General features: G+C 36.9%; 1 protein-coding gene across 1 annotated transcript in view; it reads left to right on the top strand.

Moving 5' to 3' along the window:
* The first annotated feature begins 843 nt into the window (after window positions 1-843).
* Window positions 844-13,119, top strand: part of LOC107581981 (DNA repair protein RAD50-like) — a 30,370-nt gene continuing 18,094 nt past the window's right edge. Inside the window, 11 exon segments of the mRNA XM_016267676.1 lie at window positions 844-852; window positions 2,240-2,323; window positions 4,657-4,790; window positions 5,306-5,491; window positions 6,561-6,765; window positions 7,007-7,135; window positions 7,926-8,091; window positions 8,457-8,617; window positions 8,771-8,977; window positions 9,218-9,400; window positions 12,846-13,007. Coding sequence (XP_016123162.1) covers window positions 844-852; window positions 2,240-2,323; window positions 4,657-4,790; window positions 5,306-5,491; window positions 6,561-6,765; window positions 7,007-7,135; window positions 7,926-8,091; window positions 8,457-8,617; window positions 8,771-8,977; window positions 9,218-9,400; window positions 12,846-13,007 — 1,626 coding nt within the window.

Here is a 13,119-nt window from a genome sequence, read left to right as displayed (position 1 = left end):
TTGATAGGAGATATTATTAAGTGTTGCTTTTGATAAAACAAGATCTTTTTCATCATTACATTTTTTTTAATCCATTTTATTGCATATGAATGATTGAACCCTTCTCTGTGGACACACTGTTTTAGATGTAGTGAGAGGACATTAAGAAACACAGATTTGGTATAATAATGAGAAAATTAAATTGAAGGTGATAATTGTGTTAAATACATTCTATTATTAATCCCTCATGACATTTAACATTTTGTTTTTTTTAAGCTAATAGCAGTTACCCTTGCTGGACCTGTTTTGTCCCACGTCTCAAGAATGACTGAACTATTAAATATATATTAAGCATAACAGTGTCTATGAGTATTCCATTCTTTCGATATTTCTTAATTCATCTTTCACAGTTTTCACCTAGCTACTTTGATATTTCTATTGACATTCACTTCCAAATGTAGATTCTGTTTTTCTATCTCTCTCATGACCAGTGTTGCCAACTTAGCAATTTTGTTGCTAAATTTAGCAACTTTTCAGACTACCCTAGCAACTTTTTCTTCCAAAAGCACCTAGCAACAAATTTAGCTATTTTTAAATTTGTATTTGGCTACTTTGAGCAACTTTTGATAAGTGACTCAAACGATAAAAAGGCACACATTTTCCATCTAAATTTCACAAAAAGAGGAAACCAAAGATGCCTAGAAGTATATACATCACATGAATTAAGTTATTGCTATTTGCAGTTGTTCAATTTGATAATAACAATAATAATTGAATAATTGTTCATTTATGATACACCTTGTTAGTAGCTTGTACATGTGATTGTTGATCAGTTAGTACACTGTAAGAAAAATATCAAGAAAAATGGCGAAGGTACTAATAATTTTCCAGGACATTATCCGTTATCCATTATCCGTTGTAACCCTGTAACCCGAAAACACAAAATACAATGCGTAATTTAAAATGCAGGTAAAAACCTGTGATTTATTTTCTTTGAGTGTAGCATACTGACTACTAACACACTGCTTAAAACTATAATTGTTCAGAATGTGTAGTTTTACTAGTTTACTAGCTAATAAAAAAACTTGTAATCGTTCAAAAATTAAATCGTTCAAAAGTGTTCAATGTTGTATATAAAAATAGTTATTTATATTTTAACATTATATTATGCATTTATATTATTTTACGAGCAAATCTAAATAACATATAAAATATATTTTTGCTGAGATTTGATGTAGTGACACAATTTTGCGTCGTGATTGCGTAATGACGTCATCGCGCAATGACATCACAACGTCATTTAGCAACTTTTAGCAACCTTCCTTTAGCAGCTTCCCCTGAAAATGAGTTGGCAACACTGCTCATGACTCTATTCACTCTATTCGAATGGAATTTCATTTACAAATAGTTCGTAGGTTTGAGTCCCTCTTCTTTTTCATATTAAAGGGGTCATATGATGCTGCTAAAAAGAACATTATTTTGTGTATTTGGTGTAATGAAATGTGTTTATGCGGTTTAAAGTTTAAAAAACACATTATTTTCCACATACTGTACATTATTGTTTCTCCTCTATGCCCCGACTTTCTGAAATGCATCGATTTTTACAAAGCTCATCGTTCTGAAAAGCGAGGTGTGCTCTGATTGGCCAGCTATCCAGTGTGTTGTGATTGGCTGAATACCTCAAGCGTGTGACGGAAATGTTACGCCCCTTACCATACTGTGATGCCGTGTCCCGGCCGGAGCGACGAGACAAAAACATTAAAAACCATTATAAACGAGGCATTTGTTGCATCCAGTGGGGACATAATTACTGATTATAATGACTTATACTGTCTTTTTACGCGTTGTTGCATCGCGCCGCGTAAACATAAAACCCTGTCTGCATTTGTGATCGGAGAAATGACAAACAACAAGCGCTACTCTACACTGCTCAAAACTCGTGAGCTGAGGCCGGGCTAGAGTGAGCTGAGACGGCGGGGTCGAGAACGGCGCGCCCGGCGGATCCGATGAAGGAGCGGCAACCACATGTGACGACCCCGGGCTTGCAACTTCACATGATTATATTAGTATGGCAAGAGATCGACAATATCATTTTCTAGTTGCTGATATTTAAAATGTATAGTTTTAATGATGTGCACTGATTTTCACTGCATTTAATTGTATATTTAATTGTATTTAAATAAAATGTATATTTAAGTTCTACCTACCAATAATAATTTTACATAAATAATAATGAACTATATCTTTTTATGACTTGTAGACCGTCATCGAATGTCTCAAGTACATCACTTCAGGAGACTTTCCACCAGGAAGTAAAGGAAGCACATTCGTCCATGATCCCAAACTAGGTCTTTGACCGGAGTAATGCAAGTAACTGCAAATCTGCATGTCTTAAAGGGATAGTTCACCCAAAAATGGAAATGTGATGTTTATCTGCTTACCTCCAGGGCATCCGAGATGTAGGTGACTTTGTTTCTTCAGTAGAACACATTTGATGATTTTTAACTTTAACCGTTGCAGTCTATCAGTCGTATAATGCATGGCAATGGTAACAAAATCGATGAGAGTAAAAAAAAAACATGCACAGACAAATCCAAATTAAACCCTGCGGCTCGTGACGACACATTGATGTCCTAAGACACGAAACGATCGGTTTGTGCCAGAAACCGAACAGTATTTATATCATATTTGACCTCTAATACACCACTATGTCCAACTGTCTTTGAGTGCGCGCATGGCATCCGGTGCATGAGGTGTGTATGTGCTCTGGCGTAGTTTACGTTAATGGGTGTGTTGATATCCAGCCGAAGAGCAATCAACCATAACTTCAGGCGAGCAGGCTCAGAAGTTGGGAATATGCGGAAAGTCACCACTCCCGAATGAATTTGCGCGAGAGAACGTAATCTTTTAGTTTTAAGTCGCTTTGAACAATCCGGATAAGCGCAAGTAAGTACCATTTTGATTAGCCGTCGTACCTACAATGACTGCACTGTGTAAACAATGAGTGACGTATACGCACGAGAGATCACGTCCAGAGCGCGTACACACCTCACGCACCGGACGCCGTGCGCGCACTCAAAGACAGTTGGACATAGTGGTGTATTAGAGGTCAAATATGATATAAATACTGTTCGGTTTCTGGCACAAACCGATCGTTTCGTGTCTTAGGACATCAATGTGTCGTCACGAGCCGCAGGGTTTAATTTGGATTTGTCTGTGCATGTTTTTTTTACTCTCATAGATTTTGTTACAATTGCCATGCATTATACGACTGATAGACTGCAACGGTTGGAGTTAAAAGTCATCAAATGTGTTCTACTGAAGAAACAAAGTCACCTACATCTTGGATGCCCTGGGGGTAAGCAGATAAACATCAAAGTTTCATTCTTGGGTGAACTATCCCTTTAAGGCCCTTTCCCACCAAGAATGATAACTATTAGCATCCACACCAATGCACAATATAGATCTGTTTGTTTTAAACAGTCACTTTAAATGCTAGAGCTCTTTAAAGCAGGAAGGGTTCTGGTTGGCTGTCAATGTTTGTATCACTCATCAGCGTTTTAGCTGTGGTGTGTACTCTGCTATTCTTTTAAAGGGGTCATATGATGCGATTTCAAGTTTTCCTTTCTCTTTGGAGTGTTACAAGCTGATTGTGCATAGATAAGATCCCTGAAGTTGCAAAGACTAAAGTCTCAAAACCAAAGAGATGTTCTTTATCAAAGTTAAGACTCTGCCATGCCCCCCTAAAACGGCTCGTTCTAACACCCCCCCCACATATCTACCTCACTATGTGGAAATATTTGCATAATGCCCAAATGTTCACGCAAAGAAAGAAGGCGTGGTTTCAGTAACTGCAGTTAGTGTTGAAGCAGCCATGTCAGTGAGACGCTGTGTGTTTCTAGGCGAAAGCAAAAGCACTTTATTTGGCCTTCCGGAAGTAGATGCATTTAGGAATCTTTAAGATGACTTACAACAGAACAGCAATGCATTTTATGGACGACCGTTTCGTGATCCTAGGAGAGGAGGTAATTCTGACTTTGCTATGACAATCTGGCGCTTCTGAATCAGCTACTGTTTTGTTATTAGCTTAAGTAAGTGTGTGTGTGTGTGTGTGCGTGTGTGCCTGCATGCGTGCGTGCGTGCGTGTGTGTGAGAGAGAGAGAGAGGGAGGGTCACAGTGGAGTCAGCTGTCTTAACCGTGGCTTGTGTACTGCAAACACATATTCATCACTGTGTCTGTCACACGACTCTGTTCCCCTTTCGGGCTCTGTCTTTACATTTATTTTGAAAGATGAAGCTCGCGATTATGGTAAGAGGCGTTACATTTCCGACGAGTGCTTGCGGTGTTCGGCCAATCACAATGCACTGGGTCAGCTGGCCAATCAGAGCAGACTGCGCTTGTCGGAAGGAGGGACTTTGTAGAAAACGAAGCGTTTGAGAGAGGCGGGGCATAGAGGACCTACAATAATGTACAGTATTTGAAAAAGAATGTGTTTTTTGAACATTAAAGCATGTCAACATATTCTGTTACACCAAATACACAAAATAATGATCTTTAAAAAAGCATCATATGACCCCCTTTAATAGAACTATTTTGTATAACTTAGTTATTGTTCTTTGTGTGAACAAAAACGAACAAAAACTACGTGTGTTAATGCTAATGTTGGTCTGTTGTAGGATGCCCATGAGACGGATGTACAGGCACAGATCAGACTCCATTTGAGAGACGTGAATGGCGATCCTGTGGCTGTCCAGAGGTCTATGCAAAGCACGGAGTTCAAAACCCTTGAGGGTGTCATTAAAAGATTCAAGTAGGTTTTACATGTGTCATACTCAACTGTTTAAAAGTTTGTCATCTGTAAGGTTTTTAAAACTATTTTTAAATGGTCTCTTATGTTCACAAGGCTTCACTTATTTGATTACAAATACTGTGATTGAAAAGCTGAATTTGCAGCAGACATTACTTAAGTCTTCAATGTTATGTTTGCCACTCAAGAAACATTTGCTATTTTTATTAATGATGAAAACAGTTGTGCTGCTTAATATTTTAGTGGAAACCGTGATACATTTTTTTCAGGACTCTTTAATGAATACAAAAGAAAAAAAACTGCATTATTGGAATATAAATATTTTGTAACATTAAAAATGTTTTACTTCATTTTGATCAATCAAAAAGTTTAAAAAAAAAATATATATATTTATAAAATTTTTTACTACCAATGTTTTACTCTCACTTGGGCTTTGAAATTTGTACATTATGGTCCCTGTCTGAAGGACCACATTTGCTTGTTTGGCATTAATATGTCTTGAGCTCTCTTGCTGTCAGGCACGAAAAGAAAGTGAGCCTGATCTGTAAATGTGCTGAAATGGACCGTGAGATGATTTCAGCACTGGGCGTCTCCAAGGCTGTTATCAACCATGTCATCTTCTGCCACCAAGAGGAGTCCAACTGGCCTCTCAGTGAAGGAAAGGCCCTGAAGCAGAAGTTTGATGACATTTTCTCAGCCACAAGGTATGTTGATCTGGACAACAGGTTTCTCACTGAAGCTTCTGTCACTCAGTCATATGTGACCCTGGACCACAAAAGCAGTCATAAGGGTCAAATTTTCTGAAATTGAGATTTATACATCATCTGAAAGCGGAATAAATAAGATTTCCATTGATGTATGGTTTGTTAGGATATTTGGCCGAGATACAACTATTTGAAAATCTGTAATCTGAGGGTGCAAAAAATAAAAATATTGAGAAAATCACCTTTAAAGTTGTCCAAATGAAGCAATGCGTATTACTAATCAAAAATTAAGTTTTGATGTATTTATGGTAGGAAATTTACAAAATATCTTCATGGAACATTATCTTTCCTTAATATCCTAATGAAAAAAAAATCTGTAATTTTGATTGCTTATGACTGGTTTTGTGGTCCAGGGTCACATATACAATTCCCCCCCCCCCTAAGGTCTACAATTTGCATCATATTTTAGTTTTTCATTTTACATAATCTCTGCTTACATTCTCTGCTTTCTTATTTTTGTCTTATCAATGTTTTTTTTGTTTGTTTGTTTTTTTGGGGGGAAATTTACTGTATGTGTTCACCAAGCCTTTTAATCTCAAAAGATCTAGGGAAATTGGTGCTTGCTGTAATATCTACACAATATACAGTATGTTTTGTAAATGCTCTTACACCAGTAGGTGGCGCTAAATGAGTGTATATTAATGTGTTATTGGAGAGATAGTAATTCTTTGCTTAGCTACAACTGAAACAGTGGACATTCAGTGGATTCAGTCTTTGATTAATTTGTGAAACCCACTAATTATATCTTTTTAATTATTCATACAAATATATTGTTGAGCAGCCTAACTAAAAAATTGGTGAAACCCCACTAATTATATATTTTTAATTATCCATACAAATAAATTGTTGAGCAGTCTAAATTAAACAAATTATTTGTTAAAACCCTATTAAACTAAATTTGTAGTTATTCAGTTACTTTTCTTTACCTTTTTCGTATGTTGTCTTTTATACATGTTAAGGTAGCATCACAGATAAATGCCTGGAAATAACCAAAAACCTTTGTTTGAAGGTACATTAAGGTATTGAAGACCCTGCGGGCACTGAGGATGAAGCAGGCCAGCATTGTCAAAACCTGCCAGACGGAGCTCAAGTACCTGAAACAGAACAAAGATAAAGCCCAAGAGATTAGAGAGCTGCTCTCCACTAAAGAGGCTCAGCTGGCTTCCTCTAAAGAAAGTGTCCAACGCATCGAAAGTCAGATAGACCCACTGGAGGTGAGATACAAAGAATTTGTGACATCAATTTTTATGCTGACTCAAAAGATTAAATGCCGTGGGATTTTTTTTTTTTAGGTCCATGGCAGTTCATTGTTTTGGAAAATGAATTTTAAAAAAATGTATTTAATGTAGGTGATTGTAATGCAGATTAGGGTACCAGTCACAGCATATACCACAGTTCAATTTCAACCCAAAGGCTTATGCATATTCTCCATACACACTTTCCTCATATTTTCAGAATCGAATGAATGACATAGACAGTAGCCTCAGCAAAGTGATGAAGTTGGATACTGACATCAAAGCTTTGGACAGCAGGAAGAAACAGATGGAGGATGATAACTGGGAACTAGAGGAAAAGATGGAACAGGTAACAAAGGAAAGAAAAAAAAAACATGTCATCAGTTATGAAAGTTTCACTACTATCCGTATTAGTCATAAATGCTAGATAATGATCATCTGAAAGCACAGGAAGTGTTTTGCACAGAAAACATGCACAGGATGTTCAGTAATGGATGTTTTTGGTATACTTATGACATTTTTCATTTTATGGTGAAACAAGGGGTTAGCTTTTGCAAGCTCATCTTTCTATTCAAGTTGTCTCTTTCTCTCCTCAAAGATTTCTTCCTCTGTCTTTAAATTATACTAAAACAGAGACACTTATTTATTACTAGTTAATATTAACAATATATATTGGCAGTCATGGCCTAATGGTTAGAGAGTCAGAATTGTCGCAGGTTCAAGTCTCAGTACCAGCAGGAATTGTAGATGGGGAGAGTGAATGTACAGCGCTCTCTTCTACCTTCAGTACCCACAACTGAGGTGCCCTTTAGCAAGGCACCAAACACCCAATTGCCCCACTACTATTCACTGCTGTGTGTATGCACTCTGTGTATGCATGGGTTAAATGCAGAGCAATTCCGAGTATGGGACACCGTACTTGGCCACACGTTACGTCACTTTAAACTATTATTTATACCTTCTGGTCTGGAGAAATTGTTTGTTGTCTGCATTACAATGAAAACTAATACCATGTTTACTAAAAATATCACCTAAAGGGTGCGTGTATATCCCAAAAACAAGAGGCCTAAGACAAAGCCTTGCGCCACACCATTTGTTCATTCATTGAGGAACCCTGACTCTGTGTTGTGCTGTTTTAGGTGTTCCAGGGCACAGATGATCAGCTGCAGGACATGTATCAGAACCACCAGAGGACTGTGAAGGAGAAGGAACGGAGACTTGCGGAGTACCAGCGTGATCTTGAACGTGCCGGTCGAGAGTGCCAGAGGATGAACCGCATCAAATCTGACCTGCTAGTTGAGCAAGGTAGTCAGATTTCCCTTTATGCATCAGTGATTGATGTATGTATCGGTTCTCTAAATATCCTCAAATGGTTGTTTAGTTGATTCTAATATTTTTTTTAAATCACTAGAAGAAAAATGATGTCCTTTTAGTTTATATCACAGCCTGGCAAAACCATGAAAACCATGGGAGGTTTTTTTGGGAGGTTGTAACCAGTGAATATCTGTTCATTACATCTTTGATTTAATGGCAAAAAAACAAATTTTAACCACATTAAACACAAGCACATGGATGTGGCCAAGTAATTTAGCTCATATTGCCTTTAAGCAGCACATATGAAGTTTATTCTTTCTAAGAGCTGTTCATCATAATTTTTTGTTCGTTTGAAGGCCGTCTGCAGTTGGAGGCAGATAGACACACACAAAACATTAAAAAGAGGGACACCCAGGTCAAGAGTTTAGCATCTTTCCTGGAGTTGGAGGGTTATGACCGGACCCCTCTTAATGAGCGACAGCTCCAGAGCTTCCACAGACAAGTCAAAGAGAGACGTGTTTTTTAATTTATTTAGTGCTTAACAGAAAGTCAATATAGAAAATAATATAATCAGATAGGCACACAACTTTTTATTTATCAGTTATAAGTTCAATATTAGTATTTTAACATGTTGCCATTTTTTTATAATCATTTCTTAATTTGTTTTCAACATGATATGCAGGAGAAAGAGGCACAGAAGCAGCAAACCATCGATGATCTCTGAGATAAAAAGACAGGTCTAGAGAGAACCATTGAGCTGAAGAGAGACATACAGGCCAAGAAACAACAGGAACTGAAAAACATCAAGTCTAACCTCCAAAGACTGGAGGGCTCCTCAAGCAGATTACAGGAGCTAGAAACTGATCTTCAGAAAGCAGTTAGGCCTGTGCTACTGCACTACACCACACATGACTTCCTTTGAGCATGCAGATGTATTTGTATTAATGTTCTGTTGTTTTCCTCAACTGATTCCTTAACTAAATTGGCTAAATTTTAAAATAAATTTGTAAAACGAAAAACAAATATAAATGTCTGACTAATCTGCATCTAACAGAACTAACATCAGTGGCACCTGTATTGCTTTTAAATATATCTCTTAAAGTGTGTGTGTTCATAGGAGCATGAGCTTGATAATGCCGTACAGGCCTGTACGGTGGACAGTCTAAAGGCAGAGGTAGTTGAACTACAGAAGGAGAAAACTGAACTGGATCAGGCCCAGCGCAAGCTAGACCAGGAGATGGAATTGCTCAACACACACACCGCGGCACGCACACAGATGGACATGCTCAAGAAGACCAAGGTGAGCTCACATACCATCACTCTTTTGTCCATTAGTGGCCAGTCCCCACTTTAATGCCAAAAACAAATATAACAAACATAAAATAAATGTCTTTGGGCAATAACACATCTGAACAGCAAGACCTTAACAAAAACCATCCAGGATACAGCAAATAATAGTGCACAATTAAAGTGGCACAACACAACAGAAACAAGCCTATTTATAACTTTAGAATTATTTATTTATAAGTATAAATAGGATCTAACTACTTTTTACAATTATTGCTAAGAAAATACTGCTACTTTTACATAGTGTAAATAGAATCTATCGCTATTTTCACTTAGTGTAAACAGCATATCGCTAAGAAAATACTTGCAAGCTTTATACTAGTGGTAATAAACTAACGAAACCCTAATTTTGAACAATACCGTATCAATACCATACCAGTGTTTTGTGGACTCTTGCACTTGAACTTGCACATATTATTACTGCTGAATTCATTTCACAGTTGTTTCTCGCGACCACATAAACGATGCTTTAAAGTTCAAATTTGGGCTACGTAATAGAGCTAACTGTCTAATAATATTACTCTTTTTAAACAGGTTTTACGGCTTTTAAAATAACACTTTAAATTTGCATAGCTTAATAAGGCAAGGCAAGTTTATTTATATAGCACATTTCATACACAATGGTATACACATTCTTGTGAAGGCCGGTGAGAAGACCATTACAATAGTCCACCCTGCTTATGATCAACCTTGTCAAACGCAGCACTAGTAGTACCAGCACTGATATTTTGCCAGAATCAGAATTTAAGCAAATACAATTACATTGCTGTCTACGGGAGGGTCAGAGAGCTCTCAGAATTCATCAAAATATCTTAATTTGTGTTCCGAAGGTGAACTGAGGTCTTATGTGTTTAGAACGACATGAGGGTGAGTAATTAATGACAGAATTTTCATTTTTGGGTGAACAATCCCTATAATATATGCCACAAAAATCATTAAAGGGGTCATATGATGCGATTTAAATTTGTCCTTTCTCTTTGAAGTGTTACAAGCTCTTGGTTCATAAAGAAGATCTGTAAAGTTGCAAAGACTAAAGTCTCAAATCCAAAGAGATATTCTTTATAAAAGTTAAGAGTCAACCACGTGTTTCCTGGGAGAGTAGCCTACAATGCCGGTTTCTATAAAGTGGGGCAATTCCAACTTTGCAAGGACAGTCTGGTGCTTCTGACTCACAGCCTGTAAGTACGTTTTCATATTTAAAAAATGTCACTGATGATTCAAACGCAAGTTTTGAGCTGTGTAGAGTAGTACTTGTTGTTTGTCGTTTCTCCGATCACAAATGCAGACATGGTTTTATGTTTACACGGCGCGATACGCAACGCATAATAAGACAGTATAAGTCATTATAATCAGTAATTATGTCCCCACTGGATACAACAAATGCCTCGTTTGTAATGGGTTTTATTGGTTTTGTCTCGTCGCACCGGGACACGGCATCACAGTATGGTAAGGGGTGTAACAGTTCCATCACACGCTTGAGGTATTCAGCCAATCACAACGCACTGGATAGCTGGCCAATCAGAGCACACCTCACTTTTCAGACCAATGAGCTTTGTAAAAATCGACTAGAGGAGAAACAATAATGTACATTATGTGGAATATAATGTGTTTTTTTAACCTTAAACCGCATAAACACATTGCATTACACCAAATACACAAAATAATGTTCTTTTTAGCAACGTCATAGGACCCCTTTAATAGTAATAGATGTGTATTACAGGGTTCATACGGTCATGAAAAACCTGGAAAAGTGATGGAATTTTAAGACCGCAATTTCCAAGCCTGGAAAAGGTTTGGAAAAATAAATAAACCCAGGAAGTTTTAGAAAAGTCTTGGAAATGAATTTCACAAATCTCTGTATAATAGAACTAGGCTATGTTTAATCAGGTTCTGAATTTCGGTGCACGATTGCGCATATATTGCATAGTTTGCATTGTTTTACTCATTCCCGCAGCTTTCGAGTTTAAAATGAAGGAAATTCCTGCACAATTTATTCAGTATAGCATGTAGGTTAGAATAGTAAATAAATCCACACAGACCGTCAGATTAAATCAGTCATTTTAAAACAGCGTGAGTGATTAGCTGTACATTCTCTCTTTTACTCTCTCAAAGTGGCTTCACATCGGTGCATTTCATCTGCACTACAAGAGCTGCTGCACACTGTGATACAAGAGAACTCTCACTTGTCTAATTGGGTCATTGTTGCATTGTCACAAACATGTATCATTTGAACATCTTTTTAAAATCTTTTTTTAAGCCATCCACATACTCCAAAGGCATTTTTTTGTGTGTGCTCACAGTCACATGTGTAAAGCTGCTTTGCGAGTACCATATTAAGTTATTTTTCGCAGCTTGTTGCACTTAAGTGGCCAAATACACTCAAAATGACCATACTGGCAAGTAGCTGTTTTTAAATGACCGTTTATTCAATTTTTTTAATATTTTTGTTCCTGAATACTACTGTTAGACTGAAGCGTTTCCAAAACGAAATTAAGGTCATGCGTTAAACTGATAACATTGGTTAATTAAATAAATTACAGTATTCAGTGGTTTGGTGATATGTTCTCTGCGTTGAGTAAAGTCTGGTGCAGTTGTAGCTTGTACTTATTATTATACCAAATAGCAAACAAGTAGCATTAATAGTCATTTAGTTTTAGTTAACATATGCTATGATACATTTTAACAGATTTTTATTCTTATTGTAAAAAAATGTTACATTAGGTCATGAATATTGTCTTAAAAATCATGGAAATATCATGGACATTTATTGGTAAAAATGTGTATGAACCCTGGTATTAGTACGTCTGCACATTGCTTGCAGTATATAACTGTAGCACCTAGATGTCAGTACATGTCTTTATATCAGTGGTGGCCAACGTCGGTCCTGGAGAGCCACAGACTGTGGCTCTCTGGCACCGTTGGCCACCCCTGCATTATATGATTTGCTTGAGGCATCAGATTGTTTATTTTGATATGCGTTATAAATATTATTTAATTGATTTCTTTAAAATCATTATTTTATGCTTTTCTTTAGGCAATCTGTGCAATCTATGAAATATTTCCTTCAGAAAATGTGTTTTTACTAGTATTTATACTACTTTAAAGCAATGTAGTATAAAAGCAAAGAGATTATAGCTATGTTCCGAATGGGATACCTCAATACTACTATTAATTTACTTTACTCAGTATACAGATATTCTGTATACAAGGAATACTTAAATTATCTACTACTATTGTCAAATGTTCAGAATTCAGTCAGAACACACTGTGACAACAGTCTAGCATGCCACTATTTGAAACATTAATTAAAAAATACTAGGCAAATGCTTATATATAGCAGTTTTTATTATCAGTGCTTATGCAAGACATAAATAGTTTATCTCTGCTTTGGATTCCAGATGGAAAAAGAGGAGCAAGTGAGGAAGATCAAGTCGAAACATAATGAAGAGCTGGTGTCTCTGATGGGACACTTCCCAAGCAAGAAAGAGCTAGAAGACTGGATCAACTCCAAATCCAAAGAGATCAACTCCACCAGAGACCGGCTTAACAAAATGAAGTCTGTCACACTTTTTAATGATTCGTTTTTCTACAAACATGTGTATAATAGTAGTTCTTTATTAGAATAAGCTAGAGAATGCCATAGACAATGATTTTTAGTGTGAGGTTGGAATA

This window comes from Sinocyclocheilus grahami, unplaced genomic scaffold (assembly GCF_001515645.1).
Source record: "Sinocyclocheilus grahami isolate Dianchi unplaced genomic scaffold, SAMN03320097.WGS_v1.1 scaffold39.1, whole genome shotgun sequence".
Lineage (NCBI taxonomy): Eukaryota > Metazoa > Chordata > Actinopteri > Cypriniformes > Cyprinidae > Sinocyclocheilus > Sinocyclocheilus grahami.
Note: the sequence above shows the minus strand (reverse complement) of the source record. Positions and strands in the feature narration are given on the sequence as shown.